The sequence below is a fragment of the Rissa tridactyla genome, chromosome 1 (genome assembly GCF_028500815.1).
Source record: "Rissa tridactyla isolate bRisTri1 chromosome 1, bRisTri1.patW.cur.20221130, whole genome shotgun sequence".
Taxonomy (NCBI): Eukaryota; Metazoa; Chordata; class Aves; order Charadriiformes; family Laridae; genus Rissa; species Rissa tridactyla.
The window spans coordinates 118,693,987-118,720,537 of NC_071466.1; the positions used below are offsets into that span (position 1 = coordinate 118,693,987).

The window sequence follows — 26,551 nt, forward strand, 5'->3', positions numbered from 1 at the left end:
TAGACAATATCTTTGAAGTACTGCGCTAATTTATGTACATCAGCCCATCGTAAGATCTGGTCTTCAGAGGTGACACAATAGACTCACAGAAGATACTGAACTTTGCATCCATCATTTGTCTGCACAGTGAACACAGTGCTGATGATAATTATTAACTGGCAGTGCCCAGTGGACAAAAAATGCACTTAACTACCGGGGGTTTTGGTACTTTTTTCCTGTGATTATGTGAGGTTTTTTATAAGACTGACTGGTGTGGTACTGTCATAAACTCATGAAGACACATTCTCGGTCATCAGATGCCACGGAGGTATAGCATCTAGGAATGCAGAACTATTGAACTATTATATGAGTGGGATGTATTTTGGTGCCTTAATGTTTTCAGCAGTCAATATGCTGTTATATCTGTAAACAGTCTCATCTTTTACATTTTATGCTCATAGGTATAAATATTGAAGACCCTGGTATGCCATTAAGTATTTTATGTTAAAGTATCAATATTCTGAAATTTACATTTAGCACATGGTTGGAAATACTAGTGTCCCTTGGTAGTTGGAGCAAAGGCTTTAAGACTCATAACTCGTTGGTGTTTTTCTTGACCTGTTAGAAATTTGAATAGTAAAATCCTTGGTAATGGACAGGCATTTTTAATATTGACATGTCAGCAAGCTTCAGGCTGTTCAATGACTACCTAAAGAAGTACATAATGATTTGAAACAAGTGGCTTTGCTTCTGTCATGCCTAGAAAATGCAATATGGCTGGCTGCTCATAAAACAAACCCAAAGCTTCCTTATGTTGCTGCTTTTTATTTTTTATTTTAAACTAACATATGATCGTGACATTGCTGTGCAGTTCTCTGCTGCTTATGTTTTAAGTTGAAATCTCGTTTTTGTTTCAGATTCTCCTTCTTCTGTGGTTAACAAACAGCTTGGATCCATGTCACTTGATGAGCAACAGGGTGCGTGTGACAGGAAATGCGCCATACCCAGCCATAGTTTATTGCAATGCTTCCTTTTAAAATTGCCTTTCATGATGATAAACAGTCTAAAAATGCTGTTCATCTACATAAAGTAGAATTCTGTAAGCAGATCTGCTGGAAAATCATTAATTATTTAATTCTCAATATGAGTAACAGAGTAAGGCTGATTGTTTTCAAAAGCCATCCTATGCTCAGTTCTTAATGCGTTCAGTGTAGGTACGGTAAATGTCTTATGTACTCTACATACATTTAGAAATTTATTTTTTTTAAATGCAAAGTAAAATTAATTCTTTAAACAGTCTTTTTCTGAAAGGTTCTTCTTGGATCAAAGTGCAAATATCAAGATTAAGGAAACTTTTAATCACATAATGCCAAATTAATTTATCTTACGCAAGAGAGATGTGCAGCTTTGTTACACCTGCACAGTGTGAGTAACCGAAGAGCACCTATTGCACTTAGGTGCATCTTACCTCTGTAACCCCTTGTCCTGCACTCCTTCTGCTAAAAAACAACTAGTGTTTCTCTGTAGATGCTCTATGGGCTGGTGCTAGAAAGAATGCTTGTGAGCTTTCTCTGTGCCCATTATTCATCAGTCTTCAAACTGTGAGCAGTGGATTGGGCCATAGGTGACCCTGTTCAGCTGAACCAATGTCATCTGTAGTGAATATTTATGCTTGAATAATTAATGAGTGATAGATGGTAATTTAAAAATAGATTTCCATACACTCTGCATTATGCTTACTTCCATATCAAAGCCTCTGTAGAGATTTAATAGCTCAAATCCCACAAAAGAGCTGGCTGTTTCATCTTGTTTCACATTCTAAACTAGAATGCCATTTTGAAAACCCATTTATGAAAAATAGTCTGTTTGGCAACTGTTGAGATTATGGTTTATTTTAGGATGCCAGAACATTGGGGGAAAAAAATCAAGCTCTGTTTTATATTGGCAAAATAAATTCATTTTGTAGAATTACGTTTTGTGATAAAATAGCCTTAAACCTCAATGTGTAAATTTGCTAATTATTCACAGTTCAGTAGTCTTCATCACTCCAATAGTCAGGTTTGGCTGGAAAACTTGCTTATAGTTAGTGGCCAAGTTATGCGCTCTCTTACAAACTCAGAATAAAGCATTATTTGATGAGAGTGGAATAAATTAGAATTAACACAGAAAGTCTATACGTTTACTAAAGTTCTTACAATGGCAAAAATTTTGGAAAACTGATGAACTGTTCTTTGAAGCTGTGGATTAAGCCCATCTGACAACAGAGACTAAACCAGAAGTTTTGGTCCCAGAAATCAGTTCCCAAATCTGCATCATATTCCTCTTCAAGCAGGATCAGTTGCCTTAAAAACTAGGTTGTATGTTACTATTGTTAATTGCATAGTTGTAATAGACTCTTGAGTTTTTTCTAATAACTTTTTCCTGTGTTAAGAAATTGCTCGAACTAATATGAAGAGTTTTCCTCTCATAAAAGCACTTAATGTGTTTTAACGTGCAAAAAAAAAAACCCAACACCCCAGAAACATTTGTTTATCCAGACTTTGTTGGTAGTGTTTTTCTGTCGTGAGTGTAAGGATCACCTGAAAAGACACAGAATGTTACTTCTAGTTTGGAAAACTAGGAATTTGGAAAAGGAGGTAACTTATTAGGAAATCTGTTGTCCAAATGATAACCAGAAAGAAGAATTTGCTGAGATCCATTTGAATTTTTGAAGTTAAACTGCATTAGTTTCGCTTCATCTTTGAATGGAAATCTCAGAGAAGTATAAGTACCTAATGAAGGAAGTCATATCAGTTCTTTTTATATAGAAATGTTTTTTCTTTCTTGTTCCTATCTTTCCTTAATTTGGTACTGAATCAGGTGTTCTTTTGTTGGACCAGTGGCTGTTAGATTTGTTACAATGTAAAGGCAATGTTATGACTGTAAGGTGCTGCCTGAATTGCTATGATTAGAGAGGGAACCTGAAGCCAGAGAACTAGCTCGGTAACTTTGAAGTGTAAATGTGTATATGTATCCCATATCCCTTAATGCTGCTTCCTACGTACCCAGAAGCCAATATTGATTACTGATATTTCTAGCCATTTGCAAGTTAGTGCGAGGGTTTAGTGATCTCTTACAGTGATGTCCATACCAGATTGTTCAGTGCCATATTATAGATACTTGAGCTGGCTTGGAACAAACTGGCGTGTCAGCTATGGCAGAGTTAGTTCCTCATAAACAGTACTATTAGTCCTGGAAACTGTATTGGCCTGTGTTGTGTCCCAGCTAATTAGCCCTGCCTCCCAGTGAGACGAACTGGTTGAGCGCTGGTATGCATATAGAGCTTTCCAGATCTATAGTGAGCTCCGCACGTGCAAGGTCAAGAATTTTAAACCTGTGCTTTGTTGTAAGACAAGTGTGGTCTGTACTGCCTTCTTCAATAAAGTGCAGTGATACATCTCATTAATATAGGAGTCATCTAGACAAAGAAATTGTATGCCTTGGGTTATAGATTAGGCTGGTCCAAAGAATTAATTGATTTTTTTGGTCTTCCCTTAGATGTCATTGTGCCTTATACTGACTGGTATCAGTGTAACATTGTTCAGTCAGTCATCATTCCTCACTAGATAAAGGAATCTCTGCCCTTCCCTCCAAGTTCAGCTGCTTCTGATGAATTTTCATGTGTTAAGCCTTCCCATGGAATTCCTGTTTTCTGAAATACACCACTTATTTTCTCCTCTTTAGATGAATTTTTCTCCCTTCAGAAGTAAATCCCTTTGGTTTTTACCCAGAATATAACCCTATCTTCAGGGTGTACAAAGGTGATCGTGATCAGTGCTGGATAGGAATTATTTTGGAAGCTTTCCATGACAAGTCATCAGTCCTTTTCTCATGGGGTTGCCAATAGCCTAGTGAATAGGGCAGCATTTGATGTGGGAAACTAGCTTGAAGTTCCTTACAATGTTATTTTGACTAGGTAATGCAGTCTGTAAACCTGTCTTCATGTGCTTACTACTTCATAGTTAAGAGCCCCAATCTTTGTGAAGTTACACTTGCACAGGTTCAGCTTCTAAACAAAGAAATGTGCATTGCTTTCAGTTGTGGGGTTGTTTTGTTTTCTTGTGATTTTGTTGGTTTTTTTGTAAATATAGTTATGAATGAAATTTTGTCTTCAGTTTTAAGGGTGATAGTTTCAAAGTACCTTCCTCCTGTAGGCAGCTAGAGAGTGGACCATTTCATGTGAGTGTCTGTTCTAGGACAGGGTTGCTTATGACATAAGACTGTAAGTTGTTGATAGTACCTTTAAAGTATAAATGTGTTTGGCTGTAAAATCTAAGTGAAGTTTCAAGGGTTTTTTGAGGAATTTGGAATAGAATTTTAGTAAGGTGTTGGCAGGCTACAACTTTCTCTTGGAGCAATTATTACCATACTAGAGCTTGCAATCAGATTAATAGTTTCAGCAGTAGCTCTTCTCTAAATCACAGAAGCTGTACTTTTCTCTTCTTCCCTTCATTTTTTATCAATTTGAAGTAGATCTGGCCCACGGGATGAAATTAGTTGTGAAAGAGAACAGTGCTTCATTCTGATCTAGTCAGTCTTTGGCAATCACATTGTTCCTCTTGAAAACAAAGAGTTCACGACTTCTGGATTTTATGTGTCTTCTCTAAAAGAATGTTTAATTACGTACTAGGCAAAGTTTATTAGCTTTCTTCACAGAGGCTCCCATTCAGCTTTCACTAGCAGTGTAAGTTTAATATAAGATAGTGAACTACACAACTATTTCTGTGCAGTTTATCAGATTCTTGTCTCATCCATCTTTTTAAAAGTTTCTTGTTCTTATTAGTGTCAATTTCATGCCCTAAAGCTAATTTAAAGAAGAAAATGACCCAACCCAAATTGTAGCTCATGTTTTTGTAGATTTAAGAAAAAGCTATTAACAATATGGTTTTAACAGCTACTTGTCTCCAGAAATACGTGAAAATAATTTCTCAGTTAGTCAGTGCCCTCTTTGGAAAGTCTACAGCAATTCTTCCAACTTATGGTGTGTGAATAAATGTAAGCATTGCTTTCACAGTAAGCATCTTGGTTAAATTTTTTGATGTTTAGATTTTAAGACAGGAAAGCACTGTTATGTTAATACAGTCTGAGCTTTATAACGCAAGCCTAATATTCAATTAAGTTCATTATATGATAGCAATGTTTGGTTACTTTGGTCAGTAATATTAACTAGTTTTGTGGTGAAGCAAATGTTGTATAACAGTATCAAATTACAGTATAGTCACTGTTTGGTGGCTGTCTTGGACTACTCAAGGCAGTAAATTGTCTGTCTTTAACTATCTGGCTTCCTGATCCAAAGATACGTCTTGTCTGTACCTATTACAAGGAAGGTAAAGGATTCTTCAACTATGTAATTTTTTGACTCTTTCAGTGTCCAGCTCCTGCTGACTTGTGCAGTATCTTGCAACAGTCAATATTTGTACTTGCTTACGAAGGGATGCTTGAAGTTTGGACAGACTTTTATACTAAGAGATGCTTGCTGATAGGTTGACAAAAACCATAGAAAGCACCTGGTTAGTTAAGAAAGAACACGTCATTTTCATTCAAAATATCTATAAAATATTTTCTTACACTTGTTTCTTTTCTTACTCAGTTTATTTCAGGAACTGGAAACCTTGCTTTTGATCAGTTCTATCCTTGCTCCACTCTAACAAGAGTGTAACTGGAACCTTTATTTTAGAGAGGCTATGAAATTTTCTTTGCATAGGGTGAGGCCCATGCCTTATGCATGATTAGGATCATGGTTGTAATGATTAATTCTCTTTCACATTTTTTACAGGGTTTTTGTGTGTTGGTTTAATTAGTTGTTTGGGGTTTTTTAATTTCTCTTCAGAATATGTAGGAATACATATTTAAAATTCTTCGGAGCAGCCAATTGTTGCTCTGATCCTGTGAGTGGGGTCTGCCTGTCAGTAGTTTAAAAATATGAGCATTGATCATTAGGTTAAATTCTCATGTGCTATTTCATAGTTCCTATAACTTAGTTATATTTTTAAAAAGAAATATCCTATGGCAGTATTGTAGCCATTACTGTTTTAATAATAGCTTTTATAGTGGGGGAATTTGTTGTTTGTGCTTGAATCAAGCATTAGATTTTAATTGATGTTTACCCAAAGATGATCTGAAGGTTTTACTTTTTTAAAGTGTCACTCTGCTGCCAATACTGCAACTATACTTATGGTCAAATTTCTGTACTCTATAAACCAAAGAAAACATGGTATGTTTTTGTCCAAACAGTCCCGATATGAAAAGCTCAGCATTCATGAAAAGCAAGACTACTTAGACTACTTGGCAGTCATTTGAGTGGTGCCTAATACTAACTAAGCTCTCGGATCTGAGTTCTGAGAGAATGGCACCGCTGTACTGAGGCTTAATCTGATGGTACTTTCCATTAACTTCTTAGTACTGCCCAAGCCCGACTTCAGTATTAGTGGCAATTGTGCCATACGTATAGCTAGATTGTGGCCATGAATTTTACTCAGGAGTGGTAGGTGGATGGATATTATTGAGTAGTTCTGCTTTGAAGGAGCCCACTCATAAAACTGTATATGCAGCACATGTTTGGCAGACTTGCTGTGGTTTTCAATTTAATTCACTTTTGTTGCTTTTGGACATTGTGAATAGTTTGATTTGCAAGTACTCCCCTTCTGCTTACCATTATTATAATAGGAAAAGTTTTTTAAACCTGAAGCTCTCAGAGCATGAATTTACAGTTTTTTTGACAACTAGCTGGCAATTTACAGCAGGTCTAAGGATATTGGTAGTTGATTGGGTTCTAAGAAAAAAAAGTAAAGGGGATGGTGATTTTTCTAGATCAGTGATTGTGTCTAGATCTCATAATCTTTTTTTCATGTCTATTTACTGAGGCAAAAAAGACTAAACACCACTTCCAAAAACATTTTATATTCTTATTCTTAATATACTTGATAGAAAAGGGATCTGCTTATGAAGGATAATATTGTGTGTACACATACCTATCTGCAGTTTCATTTACCTGCAGGTAAATAAATCTGCATCTTCTTTGTTTGCTCTTATAAATACGAATAATTTTAGGCCATTTTTAAAGCATTGCAAATTTGGTGTGTTTACTCTGAAAGTTTTTAACTTTTTGCTTGGGCTGTAAGTGATCTTAAATATACATTGTACATGTTACTACCATATTTGGCCTCTGTTGGGATAATTAAATGACTTTTCAGAATTATAACAGCTTTATGTATGTTACTGATGCCCATCCAAACTTTATCAACCCCGTATTTACAGAGAATGATAAGCCACGAACAGGAACAGGTGAACCAGTTTTAAGTTTGCACTACAGTACAGAAGGAACGACTACGAGCACGATAAAACTGGACTTCACCGATGAGTGGTAAGAAGTTAATTTTGGTTTTGACTGATTATTGATCAGCACATATCACTAACAATCGTCTAGCATAGATACAGATAAATTATTTTTTCTGTATGGTATATGTATATTTTTAGGTGTATATAGACAATTTGAAATGGCTGTAGTCCTTAATACATTCAGCAGGTAGAAGACAGTCATGCTTTAACATTAAATTGATGCAAGAGGTTCTTGTTGCGATACTTACTGTGAATCTTTTTAATGCTAACATAATTTGGAACATGCTGCCTTCTTCAAACCCTAGCATAATATAAGTGTTCACTATCTTACTAAAGCAGGGTAATATAGTGATGGAAAGGTGGCTCGTGCTTAAGTTTTTATTCTCTGCTCTACCAGACTTCTCATATGGTATTCTGCAAATTAGTCTTTCTGTGGCACAGTTCTTGAGTTGTAAAATAGTGAAATCAGTATTTTTGTGTCTGAGGAGTGTTGATGAATGCATATGATTAAAATATCAACTTTGTGGCTCACTTAGATATTACAGTGATGGAATCGTTTTCAGGTAATAAGTGCATACTGTCTAATTGGCCTGACTTACTTGGTTTTGTATCTAGAGCATCTCAGGATCTCCCAAAACAACAACAATCGTTATTTCATCTCCTCTTAACTTCTATTCCTTTGCTTATGTTTTCAAAATTATTGTAGACGACAGTAAGTAGAAATGCTTGTTGGCATGTTTTACTGTAGGGGGGAAAAAACCTCAACCACATTTAGCTACTTTTAAGTGCTGTGGCTTTAGAAATAAAACATACACCTTGCCGATAGCAGTTTGGAAACTTTAAACAGTGTAAACAGTGTGTTTTCACAAGAATGAAGACTTTGCCCATGTGAATCTGAAATACTGTGACAGTTATGTTCAGCCATTCTATCAGACTGCATTTCTATTTAGAGTCCAAATCCAGCAAGATTTGAAATAATTGGGTTTGCTGTAATGCTTTTAACTAATTCTGCATTTAGTTTTGTAGTCATTTTTGTTTCATGTTTAGGATAGGCAAATTTCACAAGAGTAACAGAGCATTAGCAAATGTTTTGTCCATTTATTCTAGTGGGGTTTTTTAATGTAATACTAAACTATTACTAGCACTCTATCACAGAAAACAAATTAACACTTTGTTTCTGTGCTTATTTTAAACAAAAATTTGAAAAATGCATTTTACACTTCAAACAGTTAATGATATAAGTGATTCTGAAGATGGAAAATTTGAATGAACAACTACCTCAAAAACAATATTAAGAAAAAGTAGAGTGGGAATGGAGATGAGGAACATTACTCGTTACAAAAATCTGTAATTGGGGAAGTAAGACTAAGTGAAAACTACTAAAACTTAACTTCATGTATGTATTCTGCCTAATAGCAAGTATTTTAACAAATCTCTTGGGCCAAGGGGTAGCACCATATGAATGACAAATGTCAAATATAACGCCAAAGGAGAACAAAGGACTAAACATTGTGATCTTTTAAGACTAAGGGTAGCAATATTCAAGGCTTTAGGACAGTTCTGATAGAAAGGTATATTAAAACAAGCAGTACATGGGAAATAAATTAAAATTATGGGAACTAGAATATGCATAATGCAATACCTTTTATTTAACAGACTAATGGCTTCTAGAAACGTATGGTGTAACAGAGAGAAACTGTCTGGATTTCCAGAAAGTATTTGATTCTTTGCTGCATGTTGAACTCCTGTTCAAAGCAGGACAGATAGATCAATAAAGAAACTGAACATGGTGGTAAGCTAACTTAATGGAGCTTTTGTAGTAGAGTAGTGTGGGTAGGGAGAAGAAGAAGCGTTTCCTAGCAGGTCAAAGTTGCAAGGCATTGTCAGTTCAGAGGCTAACTAAAAACGTTGTGCCAAAGAATGGAATAATAAAAGTAGGATGCCATTCCATATAACAAAATGATGCAGTTGAGGATGAATAACAAAAATCTAACCTGAAAGTTGGGAGTGTTGTGAAAATGAAATGGAGAAAGACATGGACCTACCAGTCGCTTCATTCTCAATATAATGCAGCTACTAGAAAGGCAAGTATGATTCTAGATGTCACCCGCTGGGAGACTTCAGCCGAGGATGAGAATTACTGATGCTGCTATTCATTTCTGCTTTGCTTTGTGACTTAGAATGCTGTGACTTAGAATGCTGTGTGCAATCTTCATCATGCTTTCGAGAAAACTAATTTGAATTGGCAGAGTTTCAAATAAGGGTTACGCGGCGAACTGGGGAAACAGAAAGTCTACTATGGAAGCAGATAGTAGGACTTAGCGTAACAAAAGCACAGGGTGTTATTTTGCTCTCTCAAAAACATCCTCTTTGTGTAACTGCTGGTGTGAAAAATAACATTTAAGTAAAAATTAAAGCAGAGTAAAACATGAACGTAAATTAGCATTGAGCTAGAAAGTAGATTCCTAAGAGTAAAAAAAAAAATAATCTTAGTGCTTAGACTGTGATTTAAGTTCATAAAAGTGGTTATATCATATGATACATGAAATAGCAAAAATCCTTGACTTTGTGTCTAGCAGTACCCTTCTTGTCTGTCCATTCAGAAACAATGCTGAAAATTCTTGATTTAGAAGAAATATTCTAAGGGCTAAAAAAATTTTCCACATAATCCAAATCCAGTACAGCAATGAAACAGGATATTGCTCATCAAGATGAGTAAAAGCTTTCATATTTAATGTAAAAATAAAAGTACTGAAGCCTATACTAGATTCTCAAGAATCTAGACTAAACATGATTTATGCTGCTTCTAGCAATGTAGCATATAAAATAATTTAGTAATAACCTACACAGATAGGAAGGTACTTGTAACAATATAGTCTAAGTTCTTGAGAATCATGCTTATAATTCTCTTAACTCATTTTTGTTTCCACTTTTGTCCAGCAATTTGCCTAAGTTTGAGGCCACAACACAGATGTGGGTCAGGAGAGAATGGGAAAGCTCAGGAACAAGGCTTTGCATTTCCTAAAATAAGGTCTTCTCTAGAGAGTCTAAAAAACATTAGTTTTGATGACATTCAGAACAGCAGTGTTACATATTTCCTGAGGAATAATTTTCCTTATTGTAAACAGAAATCGGTGTTCCACAATAATTATCTAAACATGAATGGGGAGTAAATCTCAAGTACCAGCTTATAGTAAATCTTGAGAAATAACAAAACTTTGAGGACTGAAAACCAACATCAGAAATCCATGCCTCAAAAGGTACAGGAATGATAGTTAATAGTGAAGAACCTGGAGAATTTTATCTGAATCAGTTTGGGGTTTTTTTGGATGGGATAAGATTATGTATTAGTGCTCAACTGACAGCTTGTAATACCTTTAATAAGATCTCTGATCATTTATACATGTAAAAAACTTGTAAATAGTGGAAGAGAGCAAATCCTTTTGAGTTCTCACAATATTTTGAAAAGCAATGAAGAAATCCTTTAAGGATTAAAAAAATAAAAAAGACAGGAAGGAGAGAACTGGGTTCTGTGATGCAGAGGAATAGTGTGGGATGAGTGGCAATGGATATAACAAAAGATTTGAAATTGCTGTGAAGGATGTTAGTTGTAGCTGCTCCCAGGAGCCATTGAATTGTCAGACTGCAGTGAGAAAGATGATGGTGGTCAGGCTGTGCCATTGCAATGATCTTCTCTCTTTACATTCTTTCTAAATTTTTTTTTTTTCTTTTGCATGTTACATTGTCAGGAGCAGCACAAATTCAAGCTCTAGAGGGAGCGGAAGTCATTGCAAAACTGAAGACCAAGAAGACTCTGTAAAAACAAAAGCCTCGGAAGAGTCAGGGCCTGAAGATGAAGAAACAAGTAAGATACAGCATTATTTCTGTAATGTTAAGGTAAAAATTCTGCTCTCCTATGTTCATGACTACCATTGAACACAATGGGAATCTCATACACATGCATACGAAGGCAGAGTACAGTCATAATAGAAAGTGAGTTTTCTTAGGAAAGGAAAAGATACGAACCTGAGATAGTTGCAAATAAATATAAACAAAATTAACTTATCCTGCGCTAGGTATTTTCTTACGTTTCTTTCAAGCTTTCACCATATTTTGTTACATGCGGTAGTCTTGCTCAATTCATTGCCGAAAGGGCAGTCAAGTCAAATGACTGGTTCCAGAGAAATGTTTTATAAAAAAATAAAATCCCTTTTAATAGAGGGATAACTTAATTTCTGTCTTCAGAAGTAATAGCCTTCAGTAAGTGATCATCTGTTTAAACAGTATTAATGCTGGTTTTGTAGCTAAAGTGCTCATAGCACAGGATATTAAGTATATTAAGGAACAAGAAAAATACTTTTTTCTTTTTTAATGTATTGACCTGGGCAACTAGATAGGACTATATATACTGACATTTATGTGATTAGTAAAGTAACATGTGGACTGTGAAGGGGTTTGGTTTGATCTAGGAGTGCTAGTATCACGTAGACTTTCTTACATTATAGATGTGCATCTAAATGAAATCATGTATTTTAATATTAAGTTGTTTAATTCAGGAGTTCCTGATGAATCTCACGAGGAAGATGCAAGTGCTGAAGAACTGAAAAGTACAGATGAAACCGTGGTGACAACAGAAGCAAGTATGTATCTGTACTCTTTCAAATATAGTTATATGAAGTAGAGAATGAAAAACTAAATATCCAATGTAAATTCAGTATGCATAATTTAACTTCTGTGACCATTTATAATGTCTTCTAAAATAGGCTATAATCATCAATGCTGTGACTATTTTCCCCATTATTTTCTGTTAGCTGTATCAGATAAACCTGGTCCTGAGCATTCTGGAATACAACTAGAAGAAAATGGCCCCAATGTTGATGCCGTCTCTGGAAATGCAGAGGAAGAAGCCTCCTGTGAAAAAAGTACAAATCAAGAAATTTCAAGTGAAAGTACTGAATCCACTGCCAACTCGCTTGCTGCAAACGATGAACCTCAACCACACCCAGAATCCTCAGGGCTTGCAGCTCCAGACGAGTCCTCTACCAGGACCTCAGCTCTCCAAGAAACTGATGATAGTGATGATGATCCTGTTCTGATCCCTGGGGCAAGGTATCGAGGAGGACCAGGACACAGGTTAGGGGAATACTTATCTCTACTATTGCTTGGCAAAATGCATTTTATTTTTTTTTTAAATGGAAGATCTAGAAACCCATGCTTCATATCCTTAATTAAAATAAGTTGTTCTTTGACAAGTAGCCAAGAGCTTGATGGCTGAGTCTAATTTGTCTGTATGTAAGATATGTATCGCTATATTTTCCCTCCTAGACAGGCAAGCTCCTACAGATCTAATACCTGTTTGTGCTTTTTTCTTGCCTGCTAAATACCCCATTGCTAAGTATTTGCAGTTCTTTTTTTTCTTGTTTTTTTTTTATTATTCTCCCTATAGTCTTAAGTATAGAAAGATCATTTGTGTACAGGGACCTGCATTTTCTTTCAACTGTACTTTAGGTGTTCTTACTTTGTCAAAGCAAGAGCTTTTAACTGTTGTTGTTCAGGAACGCTGTGTTTGTCCGTAGTATATACATTAAGACTGATGTGTTCAATTTTTCATTCTTACTACTTTTTTTCTGAAGGAGAAACTCTGTAATCCTTTTCCTTTTGTTGGTTATTGAATATCAGTATGTACGGCAGTAAAAAAAAAAAGGTAGATTACTAGCTGTTGTCAGTAATAAAAAATGCATTTAGTAAGCGTTGTGTATTTTTTTTTCTTGTAAAATATAAACAGCTGTACATACTTGTTTGATCATTCAGTAAACTTAGCCCCCAATTTGGTATTGCTGGTTTAATACTTTTGTTCGCTAATTTCAATTCTTGGACTTTTTAAAAGCTGTAATGATTATTTAAGCAACATCTCTATTGCTAGACTTAAGAGAATACCTTTTTTACTTGTTTTAGATGTTACGTAACCTAGTATCAGATGCCGTAGCTTTACTCCTATCCTGCTCAAAGGCGGCAGCATTTTCTTGCTATTAATTTCTTACGCTAGCAATGCAAATTCTTTACAGGAAGCATTACAATAGGTATTCATTAGGAAATCAGAAGGAACTTAATAGTTGTGTATAGAAAAGGTTTTGAGTAATTTGCAGTTAAAAAAAAAAAAAGCCATAAGCCACCACATTGTCAGTAGTGACAAAAAGAACAGTCTGGTCATGCATTACATAGCACGAGTAATTCTGCTCACTAAATGACTGTTTTTATGAAAAAGCCAATATATACAGATTCTGTCTTAATCCATTAATTTTCCATGCAATACTAAGTAGCTGTAGATAAATATCTAATGGCAGAAATAGTTTCCGCTGCAAAGCCAATGTTTATTATGATCTATTGATTGAGGAGCAAGCTGTGAAAAGCCCTGCAATTTTAATCCCATTTTTGTTTTCAAGCAGGATTCTTAGCTTCTCTTCATGCACCTTACGTTGTCTTTACGATGTAATAGTTTTTGTAGTAATGTAATAAGAATGACATAACGCATAGCTGTTACAATTTCCCACTAGTGGGGATGTCTTAAGTGAAGCCACACTTCACCTGACATGCCTGTAGCAGTTCAAATTTATCACATAGGAAGGATCATTCAACTAAATTAATGATTAAAATTCTTTAAGGAGCCCCCTGCTCCCTTACTCTTCCCCCGAACAAAATCTGGCAAAAGTTGCTGTGTAGTTGATACTGGTTTAGGATCGCCTCCAGGCTTTCATTACTCAGGTTTAATGCCTGACCACTTCATTTTGTTCTGCTTTTGTGTGTGTGCGAGCAGTAAAGTTTTCTAGTTTTAACTTCTGATCAGTCAGATACATGTTTACATTACATTCCCTTCTATTCTTCTGGTTTCAGGAGTTTCTAAATGCCCTCTGAGATACTAAAGAAAAGTAAGACATCCTATGTGTGCTCAAAGGAATTTGTATTTCCAGAGAGAAAGCAAGCCCTGGTGGTCTCAAAGGCTAGCTATAAGCACTCTTTGTATTTATATCTCATATGAAATAGGGTGAAAAGAACTGGAAGTCCTTTCTACTACTATGACAGTTTTTATAGCATATAATCCCTTTCATAAATTGATCAAAGTTACATAAAATCCCTCTGGCCCCATAATTAGTGGGAAGCCACCTCAAAACATTGCTGCTATAATTGACTAAAATTAGTAATTTTATTTTGTGCTAACATACTGTTTTAATTGAAATAATTTTTTTCATGCCCAGCACTTAACCATTTGAATGATGTTCATCCTGTCCATTTTCAGCTTTTGTCTCACTAGACTGAGTGCCAAGTTTTTCTCACTCTTAGCAGTAAAAACTTGTGGGTTTCCTGCCATAATGCTGGTTCCTGTCTGTGCTCCTCCATGTTCCACTTCTTTCCTGAATATGGTAGACCAAAATTATGCACACTGCACTGTTTGGATTTTGCTAGGATTAATAGTATGAGGATTACTCTTGGTCTAAAGAAGATTCTCTGAAACACAAGTGAGCTGTAGTTATATCCTTCTCCTGTCTTGTTTATGGCTGTCTCATAGTAGTGGCTTGTGGTCAGACACAAGATCAGTTAGTATATTGAAGTCTTTCCTACTTTGTCATTTCTAATTAATGTGTTCTTATCTTTCACCAGAAGGAAGCTCAGAAGTGTGACTGTCAATTTTATACTACTGAATTTCTACCCACCTCTTTTTCTCAAGATCCTACAGTCCCCTCTCTATTCATAAAGTTAGCCAACCTCATGTCCTCAATGCACTGCATGAGTACATTCCTACATTTTGCTCAAAGACTATCAGCAATATATTAAACAAAATTGCCTGACAGACTGGTGCTTAACTCCACCAGTGTGCTTCCTATAGGCTTACGTCTTCTCGTTTCTCACTTAGTAAATTGTGTTATCTAACAATTCCTTTACTAAATCTCATTTTCTCAAGTTTATCTAATAATTTAGTTTCGGATGTGTCAACCTGTAAGATAATTAATGGCATTAATAGAGAAGTAATAAAGCAGATTTTTCTCTTTCTAGAATATTTAGGGGGGAGCTGCTTTGTGGTTTTTTGTTTGTTTCTTTTTTCCTTTCTGGAGAAGGTTATACGGCTAGCCTGCAATGATCTACATCTTGTGAACCTGTTGTATGCAGTGGCAAAACAAATGTTTAATTCTAATTTTTCTCTAGGAAAAAAAAAGAGGCTGTAGCCTTCTGAAATAGAATGCTAAAAGCTGTTTGATTAATAAACCTTTTCTAATATATAGCGTTACTTGTTTTATCTCCAACCAGTTTTATGTTTCTTTAGGTTGTGTTTTTATATATCTAATAACTGGCTATTGTTTATATTGAGGAGAAACTCCGCAGTTGGGGAAATGAGATAAAGGAAACTGTCTCAGAGTCATTTTCCCACTGGAAAGTACAACTTTCTTCACTGAGAAAGGAAGGGTAGACTTCTGATTCTGTGCTCTGAAATCATGGTCTTAAACTTCCTCTTAAGGAAAAGAAGTGGCAGAAACACTCTTTCTGATAGCTCAGTTGACAGTACCTGCAGTTAAATAAATGGAGAACTTCCTGCTGCATCAACTCCTCTAGTCTCACTTTAGTTTTAGTAAATGGATGTAGATTTCACATTTATGAATAGAACATTGTCCATTTTGCAGAGCTTTAACGTTTGCAGAGCTTCCATTATTTGAATTTTGTTTGGGTACAAATACAACTTTTAATGTTTTCAAATGGAGGATTAGGTCTTTTTCTCTCTTACATAATCTAAGAGTAGATACAAGGGACATATTATCTTTTTGTGGATGCTTATAAGTCTCAAAACACAGTGAAGATAGATAGTTTCTCACCAACTAACCTGCAACTGAACGGTCAGGAAAGCCTGTGGAACAGATACAGAAACACAAAGTTTGCATCCGCTTTAATATTTTGAAAAGGTTTTAGAATAGTAGCAGCAAAATGTGTAGAAATGCCATGATCCTTTGGTTGATAAATTGCTAAGACAGCTGAATGTTGACTAGGAATCATCTAGGAATATTTTTGACACAGAAGGACGTTACTTTGAAAGAAATAATTGAGAATGTGACATCTGACTTTTTTCTGTAGCATTTCTGTAGTGACTGAGCATCACTTATAGGAATGGTGAAGATCAGTGACTAAAAGAAGCTACATAGTTATTTAATTTTATTATTGTCATCGGGCTAGTCAATACATGCTCTTTGTAACAACATGTATAAGTAATTGGACAGAATATTTCTAAATTTAAAAAAAATGAAACCTGTTGTGTACATCAGAACAGTTTAACTAGATACTCAACAGAAAAAATAACCTTCGGGGCATTTTAGGGAGTCCACAGGAAAAGATCCCTTCTCTTACAAATATGAGGAGACACACAGGTTTTTAAGTCTCGAAGTATGCATATAGCATATCTTCTTTAAAATTTACGAAGTCCAGCAAATTTAGTTGGAACAGAGATGGATAGATAATATGGCTTGCTTTAGCACCATACTTTGTAATCTGGGGGGGTGGGGGGTGGGATAAGGGGGGGAATCTATGCAAAATGTATGTTCTCTATGCACAGAGAGTGCAATTTTTAGTGGATTGATCTTAATTTTCATAAGTTAGTCAAAACAGCCGAGGGCTGCTTTCCTGCTTAAACGACTGAATTAGTTTTGTTTGGACTTTGTCAGAAGCTATCTATGAGCAGAGGCTAAGCCTGGAAAATGTTAAACTAGTAGGTTAAAATTTCAAACAAATATTTATGTAAAATGGAAATAATTATGCAGCTGCTTCCACTTCTGCTACGATCTGTGAAGAATTATTGCATTTTGTAAGATCAACTTTGTGTACTGATATGTAATCTAAATACTATTTTTTCTGAAATCAAAATAGTCTCATATACTAACACATTGAGGAGAAGGAGTCTTCTCAGTTGGAATACATACAGCGCATTTTGTAACAGATGCTAACCTTTTAAAAATATGATACGTAGCATTTTTGAATGACTTCAGTTGTTGTTCCCTTTACTAGATATAATATCAGAGGAACAGCGATAGGTGATAGAATAATGAGGTAATTAATTATTTTCTTCCTCCCCCCCCTCCTTTTTATTGCCATATAATGGATTTATCAGGTTCTTGTTTCTCATATCTAACTGGCATTTTAAGAATTGCTATACTTTAAATGCTATGAATTACAGAGCATATTGTTTGAGTTATATTTAGCTGCATGTATTGCATGGAAACTGAAAAGAAATGGCAGTGTATACATTTAACAACCTATTAACCTTTTTATTGTGTGCCATAGAAATTAATGGAATTTGAAAAGTGTGTAGTTTGTGAAAAACAAATACTTTTTTTTTTTTTTTTTTTATTCAGCTGCTGAGGAATGTGTCCTATTTGCATGTGCCACTGCTGACTTGCTTTGTCTGGTAGTAGAGAACACCCAGTTCTGGACAAAAATATAAGAATACATGTATCGAAGGCCATTTATATTTTTTGCCTGAACAAGGTTATGGAACTGAGCATAATTATTAAAGCTATATTTGATAATACATATTTAGCAAGATACATGCTACATCTTATACAATATTTCTTTTAATGAAGTTAAATGAAAAAGTCACTTGATCTCATATTCTTCATTGAAATACTTAAATGAATTAATTGTTGGGCAATTGTGTTTGGCCACACGCCGTAAGAGGGAGAAACTATCTGTGGTGATTTAATGCCAAAGGCTATATATAGAGGAAATGGCACAAAATAATGATGAAAATTAACACCTTGGCTTTGTGTGGTTGGAAAGGAAAAGACTCGGGATATGGTTTCATAAAAGACTTAGCCTGACTCCTATATTTTAAATGCCTACAGGAAAATAGCGCAGGCATGTATTTCTTTGTCTTATGTTCCAGTCTTATCTGCAATTGGAATACATGGAGTTAACTCATTAACTTTCTTAAAGGTTCAGGAATCTGTGTACTTTTTGAACTTTAAATTTCACAATAGGCATTCTTTCTATATTAAACATGCTTACCATGGAGTTCTTTGGCTCTTCAGAACAACCCATGGGAATATTTGTTTCTTATTAGTATAAACTTAATATAAAAATGAATGATGCATTCAGCATAGAATTTTTTATTGGTATATTTTTCTCTGATCTTCATTGTCATTCTGCACCATATCAGGTGAAAATTCAAAAATGTTTTGTAGCTGAGAATAGTTGAAACATTGATTGTGTTGGAAGGCTGGGAAATAACTTAGAAGTGCATTACAGTAAACATTTCCTTTTGTGTGATCAGCAAGTAAAATAACCTGGGCTTTAGGGTAGAGTTGATGTGCTGTTAACGTGGTGGTTTTGCCCTTGTTTTTGAACTATCTTAATGCTTAAGATTTGAGAGCAGTAGTAAATCTCTTCCATAGGTTCAAAGGCTTCTAAAGGAACATGGTTATTTGTTAATTAAAATCAGAAATATAATCAAATCTTGATATTTAGAAAAGGGATCTATTTTAACATGGTGGTTGTGGGTTAACCCTGGCAGGCAGCTCAGCCCCACACACAACTGCTCTCTCACTCTCCCCCAGTGTGATGAGGGAGAAAATCAGAAGGGTAAAATAGTGAGAGAACTCATGGGTTGAGGTAAAGACCACTACTATGGCTTATTAATTTGTCACCTTCCTGAGCTGGATTTGACTTTGGTGATGATAGCCAGCTCGTTAAGACATGCGGTTGGAATTCTTGGGCAGGAGCATGGTAGCTGGCAGGTGGATTCCTCTATGTGGTCAATGAAGAAACGACCACAGGGCATCTGAGAAACATGTTCTATATTAATGGTTATAAGCCTTAGGTTCCCTGCAGGTTTTTTTTGGACAGGTAAAATAGTTCAAATGAGAAGATGGCAACAAGAGAGGAAAAAAAATAGTATCTCAACTTGAAAGAGCAGAAGAGAGGGAACCAGGGTTTCTGGTACTTAGCAAAAAAAGACAATGTTTCTCTGTGTGCAAGTAAATTTGGAAATGTAAGAAGTGACAAAAATCTTTAATACTGGAAGAATCGCTACTGAGCTCAATACTTAACGCAGAGCTGAGGCACAAGGGATGGAAAAAGGAAGCAAGTACACATGAACTTTACAGCCAACTGTTGCAGCCTAGTTCAGGGAGACTGATCCATCTGCGATAATGGTGTTTGGAAGAAGCAGGGTTATCTAGGGCATCAGATTAATCTTATGGCAGCCAGTACATCTGGACCTCTAGTGGAACACAGTTTGTAGCAGAATTCCTGTAGGTTATTTACAGATACAGTTGATGGAGAATTGTTTTCATTTTCCCTCTTTTGAAAAACATATCATTAATTTTGACTGTCTCTCTTCGAACTAGTAGATGACTGCAGTTGTTTTAAAACATGCAGGACTAGTTAGCCAGAAATTGTGAAGATATGTAGGGAAAAAATCAGGAGGGCCAAAGCCCAGCTAGAACTAAACCTGGCTTCTGTTGTCAAGGACAACAAAAAAAGTTTCTATAAATATATTAGCAATAAGAAGAGGACTAAGGATTATCTCTGTCCTCTAGTAGATGGGGCCGGCAACATAGTGACCGAGGATGAGGAAAAGGCTGAGGTACTTAATGAAGTCTTTGCCTCAGTCTTCAGCAGTAGGACCAGTTGTTCCCTGAGTACCCAGACCCCTGAGCTAGAAGACAGGGATGGGGAGCAGAATGAAGCCCCTGTAATCCAAAGGGAAACGGTGAGGGACCTGCTTCAGCACCTGGAGGTGCACAAATCTATGGGGCTGGATGGGATCCACCCAAGGGTATTGAAAGAGCTGGCGGAAGTGCTCGCCAGGCCACTTTGCATCATTTATGAGCAGTCCTGGACAACCGGGGAGGTCCCAGCTGACTGGAGGTTAGCAAATGTGACACCCATCCACAAGAAGGGCCGGAAGGAGGATCCGGGGAACTACAGGCCAGTCAGTCTGACCTCGGTGCCTGGGAAGGTCATGGAACAGATCCTCCTCAGTGCCATTACACGGCATATGCAGGAGAACAGGGTGATCAGGCCCAGTCAGCATGGGTTTGTGAAGGGCAGGTCATGCCTATCAAACCTAATATCCTTCTATGATAAGGTGACCCACTTAGTGGATGAGGGAAAAGCTGTGGATGTTATCTACTTGGATTTTTGCAAAGCTTTTGACACTGTTTCCCACAGCATTCTCCTGGAGAAACTGGCTGCTCATGGCCTGGACAGTTGTACTCTTCGCTGGGTAAAAAACTGGCTGGATGGCCATGCCCAGAGAGTGGTGGTAAATGGAGTTAAATCCAGTTGGTGTCCGGTCACAAGTGGTGTCCCCCAGGGCTCGGTGCTGGGGCCGGTTCTCTTTAATATCTTTATCAATGATCTGGATGAAGGGATCGAATGCACCCTCAGTAAATTCGCAGATGACACTGAACTGGCCAGGCGTGTTGATCTGCTTGAGGGTAGGTTGGCTCTGCAGAGGGATCTGGACAGGCTGGACCGATGGGCTGAGGCCAATGGTATGAGGTTCAACAAGGCCAAGTGCCGGGTCCTGCACTTGGGTCACAACAACCCCATGCAGCGCTACAGGATTGGGGCAGAGTGGCTCGAAAGCAGCCCGGCAGAAAAGGACCTGGGGGTGTTGGTTGACAGCCGGCTGAATATGAGCCAGCAGTGTGCCCAGGTGGCCAAGAAGGCCAACAGCATCCTAGCCTGTATCAGGAATAGTGTGGTGAGCCGGACTAGGGAAGTGATCATCCCCCTGTACTCGGCACTGGTGAGGCCCCACCTTGAGTACTGCGTTCAGTTTTGGGCCCCTCGCTACAAGAGGGACATTGAGGTGTTGGAGCGTGTCCAGAGAAGGGCTACAAAGCTGGTGAGGGGTCTGGAGGACAAACCTTATGAAGAACGACTGAGGGAGCTGGGGTTGTTTAGCCTGGAGAAGAGGAGGCTGAGGGGAGACCTTATCACCCTCTACAACTACCTGAAAGGAGGTTGTAGAGAGATGGGGGCTGACCTCTTCTCCCTGGTGACAAGTGATAGGACGAGAGGAAACGGGTTCAAGTTGTGTCAGGGGAGGTTTAGATTGGATATTAGGAAACATTTTTTCACTGAAAGGGTTATTAAACATTGGAATAGGCTACCCAGGGAGGTGGTGGATTCACCATCCCTGGAGGTGTTTAAAAAAAGGGTAGATGGGGCACTTAAGGACATGGTTTAGAAGTGGCTTTTGTCAGGGTAGGTTAAAGGTTGGACTTGATGATCTTAAAGGTCCCTTCCAACCTCAGCAATTCTATGATTCTATGTTGAGTAATACAGATTGGGAACTGAGGTCTGTAGCTCTCCAAAAAAAAAAAATTTTTTTTTTTAACAGCAACATGTGATATACTGTGCTTTAATAAACAAACTAGTTATTTAGTTGTGCAAATTGCATAGTTTTTTGTTTAAAAAAAATTCCTTATTACACTTCAGAATTTCTAAACATACGGAAAATGCCCTATGTGATATGTGACTTTTTTTTCAGGATTAAAACTTATCTTTCCACAAGGCACGCTCCATTGAAGTAATGAAAGTACCATACATCATTTTGGGCTCGATCTTGCTAAGACTACACACACCAACTTTATTGTAAAGATATTGCACTAAAGTACCACAAAATTTGTCAAAACACACTTAAAAAGCCTTTATAACTGCAAACCAGACAGTTGTACTGAATTATTCTGAAGTCGGAGCACTACCTACAGTATAAGGGCATAACTAAAACAAAGTTCAGTTGCATTGGCTTTACAAGACCTAATGGTTTCTGTACTATAAAATTAATAACATTCATCTATATCCAACATTTCTCAGGCATCTTCATTATTTGATGCCTGAATGTGAATACGTAATATGTCTATCAATTGATGGAGTTGCCTGAGGAGTGCCGACACAATGTGCGTAAATTTAATTATCTGACATTTTGTGCTTGGAAGAGTACACAGTTTGGAAGGGAAGCAGCAGCTCACAGTCAGGCTAAGCTCAGGCTGAACTTCAGAACAGTACAGCCCACTTCTGTAACTGCTGATGCACCAAGTGATTAGGCTACTATCTAAGTTTTTGTTGGCACAGACAGAAATTGCTTCTCACAAATATAAATGAAAATTAAAAAGCCACAAAGCCAAATATGTTGGATTTTTTAAATTGTTTTTTGTGTAACAAAAAATGTATAGAAAATCTGTAGTTATGGAAAAGTAATACTTCTTAGAAATAATAATTTCTCCTGTAATGTTCTTTAGATCAGGCCCGTATTTATCTTTTCTGGAGAAGGCTTGCCTCTGCCAGATTCCTGCTTTTAGCAGTATGTTACTAGAGTGCCCAATAACAGTATCACAGTTATAGCCATGTGTGCTTGGCTGCATTCTCCATGTTGAATGTAGTCATCGACTTTACAAGATAACTAAATAGCAATCCATTCATTCCTTTTAAAATAAGAACCCAAATCAGGATTTTAAATTCAGAGCTGACTGTAGTTGAAAGACGGGGGTTTTCTTGCCAAAGGTTGCTTCTGTGCTTCTGCTTTTATTTAAAATGCATGATTCTGACTGCTGAATAGTCTTGAGGTTTTTTTTGTAATGTCTGCTTTCAAGCCTGGGGGAATTTAGAGAAGGAGATTAATTTTTCTAGAGATGTCATAATGAAAAATTATGCAAGAAACTACTTTTGGTTACCAATTAGTTACTTTAATACCATCTTCTAATCCCAAGACTTGTTACTGCTATCTCGGAAGTAACGCTTCTGAAAGACAAGTCTACTGCTTTGTCAATCCTAATGATGTTTAACTTCTCAGCTTTTACACTGCACAGCTTTTATTAATTAATTAATTAACGTGGATAAATACACCAAAAATACAAATAGCGGGCATAGTAAGTGACGGGTGTAAGGCTAGCGGGAGTGCTTCTGAAACCAAAAGGGCCTTACTGTGCTGAAGAGCTGTGTGTGCTGTTTCCAAAGCTGTGTGATCACTGATGGGTTTGATAGCAGAGTAGTTGTTATTACATGATTCTTTTACTTTGTCATGCAAACCCCACCTTTTTTAAAAACAAGTACAAAACCAAATACATACAAATAATTGTTTAAAGTTTCTGTGCTTTATATAGCTTATCATATACACGCCACCCGTCTTTTTCCTTCACATAGAAGTAAGCTGTTGAGAATAGTTCTGTGATCTTTAAAGCACAGTAAATAAAGAACTTGAGGTTCTTTTTGTTCCTCCATTGTAAGAAGATGTTGTGAAGAACCCTCTTCTTAAATCTGTTGAAAGTTAAAGTTGAGAGTCCATATAATATAAGGACTAACTAGCAAATACAGTATATTTATTCAGTGTAGTATAAGAAGGAGGAACTAGAAAATTGCCTGCATATGAGATTTTGAGGGGACAAAAAACACTCATAAAGGAAAGTAGTAGTAGTCTATTTTTTCTGGGATTGTTTGCTACACAAATTTCTAAGAAATGTATTATGATAAATAGTCCACTGTTAAGTAGATCTATTGGCTAGTGCTTACAAATCTCTTCTAGTTTCTATAAAAAATAAGTATTAGAATATCTTTTGAAAACTTAGCTGTATTAGATGATCTGTCTTAGTATGACAGTTTGTGGTTCATTTTGGTTTGGTTTTTGTTTTTTTTTTTTTTAAATAATATCTGTATGAATGACTCATTGTTTGCATTCATTTTCCTTCTTTACCTAGCTGTAGGATAACACTTAACTTTACCTTACTTTTTTTGGTCCAACTTTCTCCTATAACAAAAATGAAACAAAAATCTAAGCCAGACCACTGGCTGAGAGAATTAGTTATGAGGGAGATCTGGTGGTGTTTTTTCTGGAAAAGAGGATTTGTTGCAAGAGGATTAGTGACTAAAACATTATACCACATCACTCGTGGACAAATTCAGGTTACTAGCTTTCTGGTAGCAGTATACTGAAATTGCAAATATGTTCAGTTCTGCCTGAGTTTACTTTCCAGGATCACATAAAGGCTGTTATACTTTGATTCCTTGCATTCTGGTAAAATCTATACCTGCTCCTTCTGAAAATGACATTCCCCTAGGACTGTTTAGAACCTCAAAGCTAACGGCAACCCTGACACGGAATAAAAGAAAAAGAGTTAGGGGCAGGTGTTGAGAATTGACACTTGGTTATATCTGGAATTATGGGGATCTGCAAACTTAGAGCTAAATAGGAAAAAATGGGCACCAGGGTCTCTTCATAGATTAATGAAAAAGTAGATTCCTGGAACTAAACAGTCACAAAACAAAATATATAGTTTAGATAATTTTTTTCTGTTATTTTCAGGAATCTTCAGCTGTGTCCCTCACTGCTAACGTATTGGATAGTTGCTACAATAATTGATCTCAAATCATCTCTTGACTTAGTAGGAACTTTCTTAAAGCTGTCTAAATCATGAGTCTCATCATACAGAAATAGTGAAGAGAAATACATTTAATGAAATTATGGTGAAAAATCAAATCACACCGGAAGGCATGCTAGATCCTTAATAACTTTTTACATTTTAAAAACGTCTGTTTAGGCGTAGATTTTTCATTTCAGAATTTTGCTGCCTCATTATGGGTGGAAGATATCTCTAGCAATGAAGAATAAAATAGCATGTGAATTTTGCCAACAGCTGAAGTTTGTTCTTCAGAGAGGGCATAAAATGTTGCATCACTTGACATTCCACTGTCTTGCATGCTATTCTTGTTCTAAGCCAGGATGGAAAAAATTAAAGTCTGTAATTTTACATTTGGGGTAATGTTGATGTATGTTCCAAACTTATGGAGAATGTGTTTGAGTGCTTAATTATTATTTTATAGTCCTTTTTGATAGCCCATTTCAGTGTTTGGAGATGGACTTTCAGTAGTGTTCTCTTTGTCTACAATTTATAGACGATCTGCTGTTGCCCGCATTCAGGAGCTCTTCAGAAGGAGGAAAGAAAGAAAAGAAATGGAAGAACTGGAAACGTTGAATATTAGACGTCCTTTAATAAAGATGGTTTATAAAGGTCATCGGAACTCCCGAACAATGGTACAAACGCTTTGTCTGTTTTGGGAACTGTAGAGATTTTATGGACTGAATCAGCGTAGCTGCCACATTGATATGCTTGCCAACAAGGATATTGTAATGCATTGTAAGCACTTTTTCTTGTATAGTCAGTTGGAAGCCACATAATTTCCTCTAAATGAAAATTAAAATTAGTGAGTCATGTGTCACCATGCTAGGCATTTAAGTTTTCTTGAGTTTAAGACTCTCTCCCCTTAACTTCCTTTGAAATCTTGGGTATTTTTTCTTAACTTCTTGTTTCATTTTTGTCTGTCATCTTAAGTGGTATAAAATGTGCCTACCTTCAAAATTATTATTTAATTCTTGCTTTCCCTTCCAAGCTCTTTAAAGTTAAGAGATTAAATAATAATTTTGAACAGCTTGGAATCACAGAATCTTCAGAGTTGGAAGGGCCCTCCAACTCCCCTGCTAAAGCAGGATTGCCTAGAGCACATCCCTCAGGGCTGCATCCAGGCGAGTCTTGAAAATCTCCAGAGAAGGGGACTCCACAACCTCCCTGGGCAGCCTGTTCCAGTGCTCTGTCACCCTCACTGTAAAGAAGTTTTTCCGTGTATTTGAATGGAACTTCCTATGTTCTAGCTTGTGCCCATTGCCCCTCGTCCTGTCACTGGGAACCATTGAAAAGAGTCTGGCACCATCCTCCTTCAGCCCACCCTTTAGGTACTTGTATGCCATAATAAGGTCTCCCCTCAGCCTTCTCTTCTCCAGGCTAAAGAATCCCAGCTCTCTCAGCCTTTCCTCATAAGGGAGATGCTTCAGTCCCTCAATCATCTTAGTTGCCCTAATATAGGGCAGTTCCCAGCTCCAGCAGTTCCCTGTCTCTCTTGAACTGGGGAGCCCAAAACTGGACGCAGTATTCCAGTTGTGGCCTCACCAGTGCAGAGTAGAGGGGGAGAATGACCTCCCTTGACCTACTGGCCACAGTCTTCCCTATGCAGCCCAGGATTCCATTGGCCTTTTTGGCAACAAGGGCACATTGTTGGTTCATGGATAATTTACTGTCTACCAGGACCCCCAGGTCCTTCTCCTCAGAACTACTTCCCAGCAGGTCCACCCCTAACCTATACTGGTGCTTAGCATTCTTCC

General features: G+C 36.9%; 1 protein-coding gene across 6 annotated transcripts in view; it reads left to right on the top strand.

Moving 5' to 3' along the window:
• DCAF6 (DDB1 and CUL4 associated factor 6) overlaps positions 1 to 26,551 on the top strand; it is a 102,532-nt gene that overhangs the window by 62,903 nt on the left and 13,078 nt on the right. For 2 of the 6 annotated variants that reach the window (XM_054199986.1, XM_054200239.1), the window contains 7 exons: positions 897 to 956; positions 7,276 to 7,381; positions 11,106 to 11,221; positions 11,913 to 11,996; positions 12,168 to 12,489; positions 17,398 to 17,439; positions 25,291 to 25,429. In XM_054199986.1, coding sequence (XP_054055961.1) covers positions 897 to 956; positions 7,276 to 7,381; positions 11,106 to 11,221; positions 11,913 to 11,996; positions 12,168 to 12,489; positions 17,398 to 17,439; positions 25,291 to 25,429 — 869 coding nt within the window. The remainder of the gene's footprint in view (positions 1 to 896; positions 957 to 7,275; positions 7,382 to 11,105; positions 11,222 to 11,912; positions 11,997 to 12,167; positions 12,490 to 17,397; positions 17,440 to 25,290; positions 25,430 to 26,551) is intronic. The other 4 variants (XM_054200075.1, XM_054200403.1, XM_054200154.1 and 1 more) reach the window with 2 other exon arrangements.